Source organism: Fringilla coelebs (assembly GCF_963513975.1).
Source record: "Fringilla coelebs genome assembly, chromosome: 17".
Lineage (NCBI taxonomy): Eukaryota > Metazoa > Chordata > Aves > Passeriformes > Fringillidae > Fringilla > Fringilla coelebs.
The window spans coordinates 2,141,248-2,157,033 of NC_140043.1; the positions used below are offsets into that span (position 1 = coordinate 2,141,248).

A 15,786-nucleotide genomic window follows, 5' to 3' on the forward strand; every position below is an offset into this window, starting at 1 on the left:
GAGGAAGGAAGAGGCCACGGGTGGTGAGGCAGAACCAGCAGCATCACTTCCTGGGAGGAAACATTTCCACCAGCTGTGATTTAGGATTTGGGCTCTGGAACTGAAGGAGATTGGCTGAGTTTGCTCTGGAAAAGTCCTCAAGGAAGGGGAGGCACAGACAGAGGCATCAGAAGTACTGACAACCTGGAATTCCCAGCCTCACTCCAAAGCATTCCTGCTTTTCCTGTGAGAGGTCCCATGGTGCCCCCCATGAGGCTGGGAGGGGATTTGCTGGACAATTTCTGCAGTTTTGGGGTTGAGAGTGGGAATACTGAGCAGGTCTGGGAAGCAAGGCTGGCACCAGGAACATTTTGGGAAGTGATGGCTGGAGAGCTCCTGCTGGAACCAGCAGGGTTTGTGCTCCTTCTCCTTGCTCCTGTCAGAAGCTGCACAAATCATTTCCCCAGGGAAAGGAGAGTTGGTTTTCACTTTGCCAGGAAAAAAAAAAAGAGATGTTTTCTTTTTCTGTCTTCAAATCCACAAGATTTACTCTTCTTTTTCCTTGACTTGCATTATATGAGAAATCCCCCCCAAAAAGCTTGTGAATATGCTGGGATGAGGCTTTTCCAGGCTGGAAGAGATGGGATATTCTGCTTGGAAATGAATATATTACCCATGAGGTGCCATTTGGGTGCCTGATATTATTGCTCCTGCAGGTTTGAGCTTTCCACTGGCACTTCTGTGATTCTGCTGTAATTTCTATTCATAATTTGACCAATTTCTTCCTTTTTTTCACTTGAGTTCATTCCTTTGACAAGATTATTCATATTTCCCCCACATCAGCAGTTGGTCCTTGGTCTCCCTTTTGTGCTGCAGGAGGTGAATTAAACAAAGATGGCAAATGAAATGGAAAGGAATTCACTTAGTCCCATGAAATATTAACAGGCACTTATGGGAAGGGAGCCCTGCTGCTGTGGAAGGGCTCTGCTGGAGGGAGGGAGGGAGGGAGGGAGGGACCTGCAGGGTGGGAATTCTCTGTCCCCCTGGACACTTGCAGGGCCTGGCTATGGGATGGTGATTGTCCTCAATCAAATTCATGCTTTGGTTCTTTCAATTGAGCGTGGTGTTGTGAGGTCCCCAGGACGAGGTGAGAGATGAGAATTTGACTCCAAGCTCTCAGAAGGCTGATTTATTATTTTATGATATTATATTAAAAGAAATGATATACTAAAGAAAGAGATAGGAGACATCAGAAGGCTGGAAAAGAATGAATAATAAAAACCCGTGATTGACCAGAGTCCCAACACAGCTGGACTGGGATTGGTCGTTAAATTAAAACAATTCACATGCTGGGTAAGCAATGCTCCAAATCACATTCCAAAGCAGCAAAACATGGAGAAGCTGAAGCTTCCCAGCTTCCCAGGAGCAGAAATCCTGGCAAAGGGATTTTTCAGAAAATACCACGGTGAGAATCGAGGAATGAGCCCCAGGGGCTGAACTCAGGCAGAGGCTGAGCCTGTGTGCCTGGGGTGGCAGGGGAAGGACAGGTGGCCCTGCCACCAAGGCCAGAGGGGTGACAGCAACACCCAGTCCTGGGGACAAACAGCACCCTTGGGAAGGAGAAAATACTGTTTATTCAAGGAAATCTTTTCTGTCCTCTGCAATGATCCTGAATGCTCCAGCAGCTGTGGAGAGCGATGTTCAGCTGGGATGAGATCCCATCCTCCAGGATGGTTTATGGACAAAAATCCCACTCCCTTTCTCAGGACTGTGTGTGGGAGCATGGCCAGAACTTGCTGACAAGATTCTGGCTCTAATTCCTTATAAACCTGAAAACAAGAGGATTCCCAGAGGCAGGGAAGGCCGGGGAAGGTTGGAAGCAGCAAGTGTGATAGCGCCAGAGGTGAGGAGAGGCTGCTCAGCTCGGGAGCTGTGCTGTGGAGAAAGAGGAGATGTTAACAGAGCTAAGGATCCAAGGCACAGAAATCCAGAGAAAAATACCTGGAAAAGCACTGGACCACATTGTCCAGGGAGTCCCCATCCCTGGGAGTGCTCCAGAAACGTGTCCCCGTGGCACTTGGGGACGTGGTTCAACAGCACCGGGCTGGCACTTGGACTTGGAAATCTTAGAGGGCTTTTCCAACCTTATTGATTCCACAATTCCATGAAACACCAATAATTTCCACTGGTATATTTCCCAGAATTTTTTCTAAACCCAGTTGTCTTCTTTCTTTTTTTTTTTTTTTTCTGATGTTGTTTTAAAGGTATTGCTGTCACAATTATTTATTGATGGCATCACCTCGATGCCAGCAAGCCTCAGGCTTGGACTGATGTCCTGGTGGATGAGATGTGCACAAACTCCCCCAGCCTCAGCTCATGGATCTGGATTATCATAATAAATTCAGATTTATGTCAGGAGCTCGATTTCCGTGGTGGAGAATATCCTGTCTATGGAATCAATGGGCAGTTATTAAATGGATTAACAAACAGGCAGCTTAAAGCCCTCAAAATGCGATTGTTGGTGGAGGATCAGCGCAGAACAAGCTGCTTGCACAGGAGCTTTGCAGGATTCAGCTTCCACCCCGCAGTATTTCCCTGTTTTCATGAATGATCCAGAAAATATCTCTGAATTACTGCCTGTGCAGTTGGCAGCTGGCTGGGATTTTGCCCTGATAGATAAAGCTGAAGGCAGGGCTCCAGTGCAGAGCAGTGCAGCTGCCTGGGAGAGGGACAGCAGAGAACAGGGAACTGAAATCCAGCCTGGGAGCAGGGAATGGCCTCTCCAGCAGCCTGGGAGCTGCAGGGCCTAAAACTGATTTGAGACCCCATTGGAGAGCAGGTGATTATGGACAGGTAATGCCCTGTCGTGGGGAAATGGATGGACCCAGGGGAGGCTGCAGGTGGAGCAGGAGTTTTATCCACCTGGAGTGAAAAGCAGCAGGGGGCTCTCATTTCTCTGCCTGCAATGAGACCTCGAACTGAGGAGTTCGGGCATGCAAGTCTGGTGTGAATTCCTGGTGGAATTCTGTGGGATCTCAGGGTGGGTGTGAGGTGAGGGCAGCTCAGCCCAGCACCAGGGCCTCAGACCCTGCTGGGCTCCTTTCCCCATTTCTCACATTCCCAGGAAAACAGGGAGCTGTGTAATTAGCAGCTGTTGTGTCCTTGTTCAGCTTGGCTGGAGGAGCTGCAGGTTTCAGAGGAATATGTTTATTTAGAGAGCTGTGGGTGTCATGCTCCTCACCTGGGGAGCATGGCTGAGTGAGCTGCACTCACCTGAGACACACAGACCACCAAAACCCAGACCCAGCTTGATCTGGGAATGAAAGGATGAGCCAGGGATGTGTGCCAGGAGCTGGGAGAGATGCTGGGGGAGAGGGGAAAGGAGGCTGTGGCATTCACATTTTATGGAAAAATCCCTTTACCCAGGATCTTTCTCCTGGGAAGCTGAGAAGCCTCAGAGAAAAGGAAAACAATTCTTCTCTCATTTGCTTCTCCTGTGTTTTGCTCCTTTGGAATGTGTTTGGAGATTGTTTACCAACAGGTGATTGTTCCATTGCATTCTGCTGTGAATTGTTTTCACTCTTTGGCCAATCAGGGCCAAGCTGTGTCAGGGCTCTGGAAAGAGTTGGGAGTTTTCATTATTGTCTTTTTAGCCTTCTGTAAGTATCCCTTCTGTATTCTTTAGTATAGTTTAGTTTAGTACTCTTTAGTATAATATTGTGTCATAAGATAATAAATGAGCCTTCTGAGAACATGGAGTCAGAGCCTTCCTTCCTTCCTTCCTTCCTTCCTTCCTTCCTTCCTTCCTTCCTTCCTTCCTTCCTTCCTTCCTTCCTTCCTTCCTTCCTTCCTTCCTTCCTTCCTCCCTCCCTCCCTCCCTCCCTCCCTCTGGGGGAACCCAAATACAATAGGAGGGAGAGGGGGAGGGTGACCAGGCTGGAGGGGCTGGGTGTTCCAGGGGGATGAGGGATGTCCTGAGCCTGCTGAAGGCCATGTTGAGGTGGAGACCTCGCTGATCACTGCTCTGCTGCTCCCCTGCTCCAGGTGACAAACCTGGGGATATCTGGAGAACTCTGGTGCTCCAGGCTCAGCAAGGGGAGCAGCAAGTTGTGAGCAGGGCAGAGAAATCCCTGGTGTCCCTCTCTCCTGCGGTCATTCCCGCTGTTCTCTGGGACAGTGGCTGTGTCCAGGGTTGGGGTTGGAGTGTTCTCCCTTCCCTGCCCTGCCTGAGCTGCCTAGGGCTGTTTTCTCACTCTGCATCCACACACACGACCAAACTGAGGCCATGGGGGATGTTTGGAACAGCTTTCCCTTCCAGGCTCTTTCCTGACCTTCATCCCTGCGCTCCACATGATGCAGATGCTGGGGCTGCGAGCGAAACTGAGATAATGTTATTTCAGAGGAAAACCAAGGGAAATGCTGCCTTGGGCAAGGGGGCTCTTCCAGAAGCTGTGGGGGTGGGATTTGCAGCTGGCAGGGCATGCAGTCCCAGATGGCTGGGGGGTGCAGGTGTAAATTCCATCTGGAGCTTCACCTCTCCTCTCCCTGAGTCACTCACACGCAGAGCAGCCACCAACGCCAGGTTTGGAGCTGCAGGAAACTCTCCTTCTTCCTGAGAAGGTTTTGAAGATTCCTGAGGGACTTTGTGCCCCACAGGAGACCTAAACCATCTCAGGAACCTGCATTTCCTTCCTTTGCACACCTGTTTGTCCCTGATTTTTTACATATATGGCACAGATAATCCCAACTTCTGGAGAATCTGCTTGTGATTCACAGTGAATATTTTGTCACTTCGTTCTTCCCAGCGTGGGGATGGGATGGTGGCAGGATCACACATGATCCTGCTCGTGCAGTGTGCTGGCTGCATCCCATCTGGAGAGGATGGCAGTGAGGACTGGGAGGACTTGGGGTGCCCTCAGCAGAGTGCTGGAACCAGGAACAGCTTTTCTGGTCTCGTTCTTAGGGATCTGCTGGGTTTGGCTTTCCTGGGCTGGGTGTGGGTTTTGGCCATGAGACTCTTGGCAAAAGGCAGCGTGACAGGGACAGATTTGGGGAAAAAATCCTTCCCTTTGAGGGTGGGCACAGGGCACAGGGTGCCCAGAGCAGCTGGGGCTGCCCCTGGATCCCTGGCAGTGCCCAAGGCCAGGCTGGATGGGGTTTGGAGCAGCCTGGGACAGTGGGAGGTCCCTGCCATGGCAGGGGTGGAATGAGATGGGATTTAAGGTCCCTTCCCAGCCAGACCATCCCATAATCCTGTGACAGCTGTTACAATACCATGGCCATTGGTGGCTGTCACTTGCAGAAAGTGCAGCTGTGACATTTCATGTACCCCTGGAATGGTTTGGGTGGGAAGACACCTTAAAGATGAACTCAGTTCAACCCCTCTGGTTCTCCCAGGTGAGGAAGGACCCCTCCCTCCTCCTCCTCCTCCTCCTCCTCCTCCTCCTCCTCCTCCTCCTCCTTGGCTCCCTGTGCTCGGTGTGGCTGGGCCCAGCCTGGCAGGTGCCCAGTGCAGCCCTGGGAGGTGGATCAGGATCACAGCATCTGCTCAGAGCTGCTCTCCAGGATGAATTCAGTGGAATTTGGAGAGCTCAGCAGGCGCCTGCAGCCTTTCAGGGATCTCCCCCTGCCCTTCAGCCTTCCTGCCCATTCCCTTCCCCTCTTGGTGCCCATTTTTTTCCAGGAATGCCTTTTCCAAATGCACATTCCAGGCCGTGTGCTTTCACCTTCTCTTTGGGCTTTTTCTGCCTCTCATCCAGCTCCCACAGCCTTGGGTCCCTGCCTTTGGCACAGCTGGCCCCTGCTCTGTGCATCTCCAGGAGATTTTGCCCTCTCCTCCTGCAGCCACTGTGGAATTTGGTACCTGGCAAAAGGCAGGTACCTGCTCTGAGCCAAATCCCCACAAATCCCATGTGCTCCCACTGCAGGAGAGGGAGGGACAAGGCTTCTCATCGTGTGTTCAGGAGAGCTGGACATGTCCATGGTTATTCCAGCTCCAGACATGATCACATCCTGAAAAGGGCCACACTCCTGCATGCAGTGGGGAAACCAGTTCTGGGGAAGGAAATGGGAATCCTGGGTGGGCCAGCAGCATCTGAGACCTGCAGTGCTCACACAGAAAGGAGCAGGACTGGAATAAACCCACCTAAGAGGCCTTTTCCACAGCAATTCTCCATGGCTTACCTTAAGCTCATCATTTTCTCCCTTTAAAAGATCAGGAGCTTTCCCCTTCAGATGTGCCACAAATGGAAAGAGGTCAGGTGGCAACCATGCAGATTTATTTTGTACTACATGAGAACAGCTGAAAATTCTGCTGGTGCTGATGGGCCTGGCAGAGAGAGCCCCACCAGGTGAGGGGCAGAGCACTGGCAGGAGCACTCACTGCAAAATGGGCTGGTGGAGCCATTGGATTTCCCAGTGCCTACCCATAGGAAACAGGAATAACTAGGTCAGGTTTTCAGTGCTAAGAACCTCAAAGATTATTCCTGATTTCATGAAAACAATTTTAAATACCATCTTTGACCTGTGTGGTTAGTCAAGTCCTTATTTATTGTTCCCTGTAAGGGAGGGGAGGTGCTAAAATGGAATTTCCAGAGAAGCTGTGGAACTTCTGTAAAAGTCCATCTGAAGCCCTGCATACATTTGTTTAAACATCTGCAGTGTCCATCTAAATCTGTGTAAAATTCCATCTGAATCTCTGCAATTGTCCATCCAAAGCTCTGCAAAGTCCATCTAAACCTCTGCAAAACTCCATCTGAACCTCTGCAAAATTCCACCTGAACCTCTGCAATTGTCCAGCTGAAGCTTTGAAATTTTCCATCTGAACCTCTGCAAAACTCCACCTAAACCTCTGCAAAATTCCACCTGAACCTCTGCAAAATTCCACCTGAAGCTCTGCAATTTTCAATCCCAACACCTGGAAAATTCCATCTAAACCTCTGCCATGGTCCCTCTGAACCTCTACCAAACTCCATCTGACCCTCTGCAATTTTCCATCTGAACTTCTGCAAAATTCCCTCTAAATCTCTGCCCAACCCCATCTGCACCTCAGCCATGGTCCGAGCTGCCCCTACACCCCAAGCATTGCACTGTGGAGTACAGCAAAAACATCTGGAGCAGCATTCCTACAGGACCTGGGGCTTGGAGGAATCCCTAGGAGGGGAAAGAAGGTTTTCTGTCTGGTAGGGAGTCAGGGAAGCTCTGCCTCAGGCCACTGTTTGCCCAGGGCTTGGAGAAGGTGACAGGGAAATGCTCCCACAATTTAGAGCTGCATTCCCACTCCTGTCTGCTCCTGGGTCCCACCTCAGCCCAGCCCAAATGACCCTGGTGTGGCTCCCTGCAGCTCTTCTCACCTTCTTTTATTGGAATCAGGACTTTTCCCATTCCCTGGCCTGCCAGGGCACTCCTGGGCTGTAATAATTGATAATTGTTATTGTTAACCCGGGATCTGATGACTCCCTTGATATTTCCCTCAGAAGGGTTCTGTGACCTTTTCTCTGAGCAGCTCTCACACCTCTGTGCCTTGCAGCAAGCCTTGGGAATTCAGCAGCATGGAAACCCTCTGGCTACAGAAGAAACTTTAATTTTTGTGCTCCTCGTTGGGTTCTCATTCAAATGGGCTGAAATACAAACTGTTCCCTCTGCCCTTCTCCTGCTGCTGCCCAGGGAAATGCTGGCAAAGCACCAAAAGCAGAACCCTGACCGAATGTTCTCAGGCTAAACCCAGGCTGCTGCCAAGATTTTGGGAGTGAGGGAGAGCCACTGGCAGGGATGGGGAGCCCCTCAAGTGGGAGCTGCTTTGGCACATGCCAGGGAAGGATGGAGCTGTCCCAGGAGGGAAGGGCTGTGCTGCCCTGGAGCTCAGTCCCCAGCCATGCTGGAACCAGCGCTCAAACCCCCCTGGAGGTTTGGGAGGATGGAATGGAAGAATTGCACAAGATATAACTCATTTTTACCTTCTTCCCCTCCAAACATGCCTGCAATATTAAGTCTAGAAACCACATGAAGGGAGTGTGATTGAAGAGGGGAAGATGAAGACCCGAAGTGAGGAGCTGGCACACGCACTGCCTCCTCCCTGCCGGGATGCATTACGGAAATGCCTTTTCAGCCCTGACCACAGCTGGGGTTTTTCCTGCTCAAACCCTGTTCAGGATGTTCCAGAGGGGCTGTACTGCCAAAGGCAAGGAAAAAAACCCTCAGTCCCAAAGGTTAATGGGCCTGGATGCAGTCCCAGAGGATGAGCAGGGACAAGCCAGGGGTGGGGTTCAGGTGCCTAAATCACTGCCCCTGCTGCTGCTCACATCCCAGCAGCTCCAGGCAGGGCTGGCACAGGTCTCACACGGGACCTGCTGTCCCATGCCCTCAGGCGTGCCCAAAAGGGAATTAGCTCCCTATTTTCAGCCTGCTGGGATTCATCACCGGTGTTCTGGTGTGAGCTGGGGTCCAGCTCCAGCCCCTGGACCTGGAGCATCCCCAGCAGAGCCTGGGGAGCCATTCAGAACACCAGAGCTCACCCAGCCCAGTGACCTCGCTGACTAAGAGGGGTGTCTGACACCCCCAAATCCCCATGGAGATACAGAGGTGCCCCAGGACCAGCTTCAGCCCAAAATGCTGCTGAAGGCAGCAGGAGCTGCTCTGCCCCACAGCTGTGACTCTGGTGCCTGTCCCAGGAGTTTCACGGAGGCAAAGCTTCACCCCCATCCTCTCCACCCAGCTGGAGCCGCACCAGCTGCACCTCCATGCTCCATCCTTCCTGTCCGCAGCAGAAGGGAGGGAAATTCCAGACTTCTCCGAGCCGATTGTCCTTCCTCACCGACCTCTCGATCCACCTCCACTTGAAATGCATCAAAGCGCTGCCCTCTTCCCTGTGGCACAGGCACAGCCCCACCTTTGGCCGCAGGAAAAAGCGGGAGGCACCAGGAGCAGCCAAGGGCGGAATTTCAAAGGATGCCCACGGAATTTCAAACGATGCCCATTCCGAGTGGGGAATTCGGCAGCTCCCACTATAAACAAAGGCGAAACGCCGTGTGCATCAGCAAAAGGCTTTGTATTGTAAAATGTTCCCTTTATGTCCGAGCAGGAGAGAATTCTGATGATTATTGACCCTGCACTGCAGGAAAGCCACATTAGAATATCTCCAAATCAATGGCAGAGCAGAGCAGCGGGGAGAGGCCGGGCTCTGCAAAGGGCATCACATTGCAGCTCGCTCTGGCCTCCTGAAAAAAAGTTTGCAAAGCATCTGTTGGGGGCCCCCGGAGCCTTTTCTTTCTAATTGCCACGTTTGACAAGGCGATGGCCCGGGGGAGCCGAGGAGAGGCAGATAATGGACCCACTTTAATTGCTTCCAGTTCCATGAGTCAGAACACTCGGGAATGGCAAAGGGGAAGCGCCGCGGCTTCACTGAAGGAGCTTTCTGGCTTTCAAGAAAGCTCTGGAGGAACAAATGCTAAACTCAAAGCCAAAGTCTTGGAGGGACTGAAGGTTCCAGGTTCTGGAATTTCTTTCATGTTTTGCTTTTGACAGGAGCTCTCAAGTTAAGTTTTAATCATGTGCTGAAAGAGGGAGGGATGGTTCCTCAGCTAAGAGAGGAGGAGACAGGTGTCATTCCAAGAGCATTTTCCTCAGGGATGGGCACTGAGATGGGAGCTGAGGTGGAAGAGTCCAGCTGGAGGTGGAGGACCAACATCCATTGGTGGTGGGGCTCACTGCAGATACAGCAGTCAGCATGGATTTATCTGGAAGCTGAAGGGAGGATGCTGTTCTCCACTGGGAGCTGAGTGTGGCATGTTCTGGGCATGGGCAGACAGGGAACCTTCTGACCTCCCTCCTCCCTGACAGCCCTGAATCACAGAATCCTGGAATGCTTTGGGTTGGGAAGGACCTTTAACCTTATCTCGTTCCATCCCCTGAGACCTTCCACTTACCCCAGACTACCCCAAGCCTCGTCCAACCTGGCCTTGAATGTCTCCTCACGGCCAGAGCTGAATCCAGTGCTCCAGGAAAACAAATTCAAATATCCCTGTGCAATGTCTGGGTGGCTGATGGCACTTGGTGTCCACTGGGGTCAGGGACACTCTGAGCCGCTGGTTGGACACCAGTCACTGGAGAAGGGTTTTGGAGGAGCAGGGAAAGCCATGGCAGGGTCCCTGGGGTCTCTGTCATGGCACACCCAGCCTGGCTGGGGACAAAAGGGTCACCTTGGCTTCCCATGGCTTCATCCACTCCTGCCCTGGCTGGGCTGTGCCATGGATCAGCCAGGACACGGCTGGGCTGCACGGTGGGAAAGCCACTGGAAAAAGGCTTTGGGGGATGATTGACAGGAGCTGTCTCGCTGGAAGGAGCTAATCCGAGCAGCTCACGAACACCGGGTCCTAATTAAAGCGCACAGCCTGGCCCTGCTGTAATTAATTTCCCAGCAGCTCTCAGTGCCACTGACTCAGCGCTGCTGGCAGCCCCCGGGGCATGGGGGTAGGACAGGGGGGCTGAGCCTGGCAGCAGGATGTGCCCCTTCCCTCCTGGAGCCCTGGGCAGGGCCAGGAGCTGGGCAGGACCCTGCTGCCTGCCCGGGAGCTTCCCAGGGGAGGAGAGATCCTGTGGGTCACCTGTGCCCGCTCAGCTGTGGGGACAGCTGGCACAGGGCAGGGTGGTGCTCATGGCTCACCTCTGCCAGCATCCCCCTGTGTACACATGGATTTACATGGATTTACCGTGTCCTTAGCGGGAGTTGGGACAGGGATGGGGTCCCTGTCACTCCTCTCTCTTGGGAGTGGGGTTTTGCATTCCCTCTGCTGTTTCCTGTTTATTCCTAAGGCCTGTGGGATGCTCCCGGGCTGTGGCTGTGGCTGGATGTTGCCCCAGTGTCCCAGTCCGAGCTGGTTTGCTGGAGTGGGAGGTGTTGCATGAGGAGGTGACTCCAGTGTCACCCCCTGCCCCATCACCCAAATCACAGAGCTGACAGGGGAGGCTCCAGCAAGTCCCGTTTCTCTGCCCACGGGGTTTCATTATCAGCTGCAGAGGGATGGCCAGAGAGTGGCCAGCACTGTTTTAATTTCCCAGGAGGCTGCTCTTGCTGTGCCATGGCTGCAGCAGGGAGTCTCAGCTGTCTCGTTTTACTGTGCTTCATGCAATGGGACGTGACACGTCAAAACATGACAAGGCAGCCAAAATGTGTCACAACACTGCACTCAAACTCTGCCTTGCAGGGTTGCTCAGCAGCTGATAGCATCAGGCTCCAATTATCTCTGCATGCTGAGCTGGGGTTTTTATCCCTTGTGGAATATGATATATGGGAGTCTCCTGCCTGTATTGGACTATTGGATCCCATCAGATTTATTAACCACACATGGTGAATCGTTCTGACCAGACTGACACCCAAAGCTGGGATCCTAGCCTGCTCTTGCAGGAAGGAGACTTTCTCACCTCGGCTTTTCCAATTGTTATTCCTTCAGTAAAGATTTGGTGAGGTTTCTGTGTGATTAAAATGTGTTATTGTTGGTTTTTGACGTGGTTTCATTGGCCATGTCAGCACCTGCCAGGCTCTAAGGCAGGTGCAGCCACTGTCTTCAGATTCCCCTTGGAATTTGCAAGGCTGGATTTGGCTCCAGTCTCCCCAGTTCATCCCATTCTGCTCTGCTGGGCTTTCCTGTCTGGCTTTTTGCCTCTGCTTTTCCACCTTGCTTTCTAATGAGGCATCAACATTCCAGAACAATGTTTAGAGTTTTTCAAAGGAAAAACCCTCCCACAGCAGAGCCAAAACCCTCCCTGGGCTGGAGATTCCCAGCGGTGGGGAGGACGTGTCCTTTGGCCAGAGGTTCTGTCACACGTGGCATTCCCAAATGGAGCCTCCCGCTGCTCTGGCTGCTTTCCATTCATTTTATCTCCCGTTTGGAGGAATCAGACTAATTACTGGCTGCTAATTGCTGGGAAAGCACTGCTGGCACTTCCTCTCTTCCCACCAGTAGCAGGGAACAGCCTGGCTCTCCTCAGGTCTCTCAGTGGGACCTTCAGGTACCCTCGAGGTGCCTTTGGGGAAGGTGCTGCTCTGTCCATCCCCTCCCTCCCTCCCTCCAGGCTCATTCCCAGCTCCCAGCTGGGCAATTTGGTGAACCAGAATGCTTTCCTGGGATTCCAGTGCAGCCCAGCTCCTGGGGAAGTGGGTGGGCATCACCAGGAAAAAAATTGTTCCTCTCTGGGGTTTTCCAGCCCCATGGGGCTGCCAGCATGCTTGGGACATATGGGATCTGTTCCTGCCTTGCACAATTGGTGGGATCCCTGAATGAAGCCTTGCACGTGACTGTCTCCTACAGCAGCATGATGGAAAATCCTGCTGTTGTTTCCTCCTCTTCCTCGGTGGCTGCACGGGTTCAAAGGAAAAAAAATATGGGGAGAGAGGAAGCAGGAATATGTGGCTTAAAGTTTTGAGCAGGAGAAGGAAAGGATCCTTTTGGCCCCGAGACTTCTCCAGGCAGGTCTGACCTGAAAGTTATTCTGGGAATGTCTCACAGTTATTTCTCCCAAGAGATCAAATCGGTCCAAAATTATTTGTGGAAAGTCACAGTCATGTTTTGAGAGCAGTGTGGGGACACCTGCTTGTTTGGAAGAGTTGTTCTGTGACCCTGCAAAGTGAGGAGCTGGTGGCACTGCTGGGATGGGATCTGGGGTTTCCTGGTTCATCCCAGGTGCTTTTCCAGGGGCTAAGCTGTGCCAGGTGTGCCCATGGCAGAGGGAAATGCCCCAGAATTTGGTCCCTTTGCTCACAGGTAAGATCTTGGGAACAGGGCTGGTGTTGGATGTGCAAATCCAAAGCGCTGATCCCACTCCTTCACCTCCTGAGGTGCAGGGCAGAGGAGGCACTGGGACTCCATCTCTACAAGTGTACATTGATTCAAGCTCGTGAGTTGAGTGGCAGAATCCCATTTTTAATCCTACATTTTAATCGCTGGCTGCCCTGGTATCTCTTTGTGGTCGGCGGTGCCACCCTTGGAGGGGGGATTTCCGGCTCCTCTGCCAGAAGAAGTGCTCTCCATGACCCTGCCTAATTCCCACCCTATTTCTGTCCTTCCTCAGGAAGCAAACTGCTGATTTTGGTGCTTTGCTTGAACATCCCATCAGAAGTGGAGTCCTGCCCCGGGGCGTGCGTATGCTACAGTGAACCCAAGATCACCATCAGCTGCCAGCAGCAGGGGCTGACAGCCATCCCCACGGAGATCCCCATCCAGAGCCAGCGCATCTTCCTGCACAACAACCGGATAACCCTGGTGAGGGCCACCAGCTTCACCTCCTGCCGCAACATGACCATCCTGTGGATCCACTCCAATAACATCAGCCTCATCGAGCCCGGGGCCTTCTACGGGCTCACCAAGCTGGAGGAGCTGGACCTCAGCGACAACACCAACCTGAAATCCATCAACCCCGTCACCTTCCGGGGGCTCGTGCACCTCCACACCCTCCACCTGGATCGCTGCGGGCTCCTGGAGCTCTCCACGGGGCTTTTCCGAGGGTTGTTCTCCTTGCAGTACCTCTACCTTCAGGATAACAACCTCCAGATCCTGCTGGACGACACCTTCATCGACCTGGCCAACCTCACGTACCTGTTTTTGCACGGCAACAAGATCAAGAGCTTGTCGGAGAACGTCTTCCGCGGGCTGATCAACCTGGACCGGCTGCTGCTGCACCAGAACAGGGTGAGCCTGGTGCACCGGCGCGCCTTCCACGACCTGGGGAAGGTGATGACCCTCTACCTGTTCAACAACAACCTGACCGTGCTGACGGGGGACACCATGGCCCCCCTGGTGTCCCTGCAGTACCTGCGCCTCAACGGCAACCAGTGGATCTGCGACTGCCAGGCCCGCTCGCTCTGGAATTGGTTCAAGCAGTTCAAGGGCTCCTCCTCGGAGCTGGAGTGCCACCTGCCCCCTCGCCTGGCGGGGAGGGACCTCAAGCGGCTGCAGAGCTCCGAGCTGGACAGCTGCGTGGACTCCTTCAACCAGATCCGCACCAGCGTCTTCAGCACCAAAACCAGGTCGGGGAAGCTCCCGACGGGGCTGCCCCCGCTGGGCTCCCACGACGGCTCCTCCAAGTGCTGCCAGCCTGAGATGGACAAGTCCTTCATTTACGAGGCCAAGGGCAAGGCAGGGCCCTCCTCCCACAGCAGCCGCTCATCCAACAACCACCTCAAGGAGAAGGAGAACATGTCCAGGCCCAAGTACATGGAGACGGACCCTTCCAAAAACGGCAGCAACAAGCAGATAAACGATTCCCCCTTTGGGACCTTCCCCAGCATTGTAGACCCTCCTTTGACCAAGTTGAGACCCGAATTTCTAGAGCCCATTGAACCTTCCACAGTCCCAACCAAAAAGAGGCAGGGCTGCTCTAAAAAGAACAGATCAAAGGCCCAGTGCCGCCTCACCCAGCAGGGGAACAGCTCCACGTTACAGCTCAGCCTAAGCCTTTTGATCCCCCCCTTGGTGTGGAGCTTACTGTTATTCTGCTAAAATTAACTCTTTTCCTGGGTTGATGACACTTTAATACTCGACTTTTGCTGACCTCCATAAATGTTGCAAACAAAAGCCGGACTCCCATCCACCCTGAGAAAGCTTTGTTACACAAAACTTAACTGGATGCCTTTATTAAAACAAACAAACAAACAAACAAACAAAACAAAACAAAAAAAAGACAAACACTGAGATGTACATAATTTATTTGTCCTGAAACCTGTGAATTATACCTTTGGTCTTCGGAACCGCACTTGCCCACAAAGCAGCTTTTGCTACAGCAGATGGTAAAGAAATATGGTTTATTTACAGGAAAAAAAAAAAAAAAAAAAAAAGAAGTGTAAGAAATGCTCTGAAAAGAATGTCTAAAAATCTGTTTGTAACTCACCATCTCACTGAACAATGTTGCAGGTTCCCATTTGCAGAGGTAATGGATTTGATGCTGTTTTAATCCTATGTTGATGACTCTTGCAGTTTTTCCGTCTCCATTCCATCCTTCACACCACGTTTACGGGCAGCATTTGTTAAAGAATGCTGCCTGCCCCTTCACAAGATTGCAGTATATATAGATATGCATTTTATTTTACTTGTGTACAAGTATACAAAAAAACCTATAAAATAAAGATTTCTTTTTCCTAAGTGGTTGTCATCTGCGAGGGGTGAAGGACTGGGAGCAGCTGAAAAGCTGCAGATTTAAAAGGATGTGGAGTGTGATCTGAGTGTTTAACACCACAGCGATAAATAAGACATTTTTGGATGGTTATGCAACCTATAACTGGTGCCAGCAAAGGGTTTAGTTGTGTGAAACATGCCCTGCTCATGCTCCTGTTTCCCTGCAAACTGTCCCACCTCCTCCCAGCATCATTCAGGTTCCAGAATGATCAGAAGAGCAGGAAATGCTGGCCCAGCCCCTCAGAGCTGGGGTAGAGGAATGTCAGAAACAACCCCAAGCTTTGGGCAGGGCCGTTTTTCTCCTGCTCTGCACAGATGGGCTCAGCTCTGTGGTAGGTCCCGAGTGGAGCAGCACTGGGATTTAGGAAATAGGGCAGTTCTCCCCAGAAACACAGGGCCTAGCAGCTCAGGTGCCCAACCCTGGAGTCACTGTGCCATTGGCTTCATCCCCAGGGTGACCTTGGGATGCTGAGAAAATAAACCATTGCCGTCCACATGCAGTGGATGCCACCCCATGGGACCTTGTGGGACATGAAGTGGAGCTGGCTGTGCCCCCTGGGCCAGGCCAGGAAGGGTTGGGCACTGAGCTTATCAGGAGACTGCTTTTCCTTATCAAAGCACAGAGGTTGTTCTGTGGCCCTCT

The 15,786-nt window shown here is 52.2% G+C and overlaps 1 protein-coding gene across 1 annotated transcript in view; it reads left to right on the forward strand.

Moving 5' to 3' along the window:
* The window catches only part of RTN4R (reticulon 4 receptor), a gene marked incomplete at its 5' end in the record, with an annotated part of 100,765 nt that extends 85,770 nt beyond the window's left edge, over positions 1-14,995 (forward strand). The window contains one exon of the mRNA XM_084216978.1: positions 13,045-14,995. Coding sequence (XP_084073104.1) covers positions 13,045-14,471 — 1,427 coding nt within the window. The 3' untranslated portion in view covers positions 14,472-14,995. The remainder of the gene's footprint in view (positions 1-13,044) is intronic.
* Between the last annotated feature and the right edge of the window lie 791 nt (positions 14,996-15,786).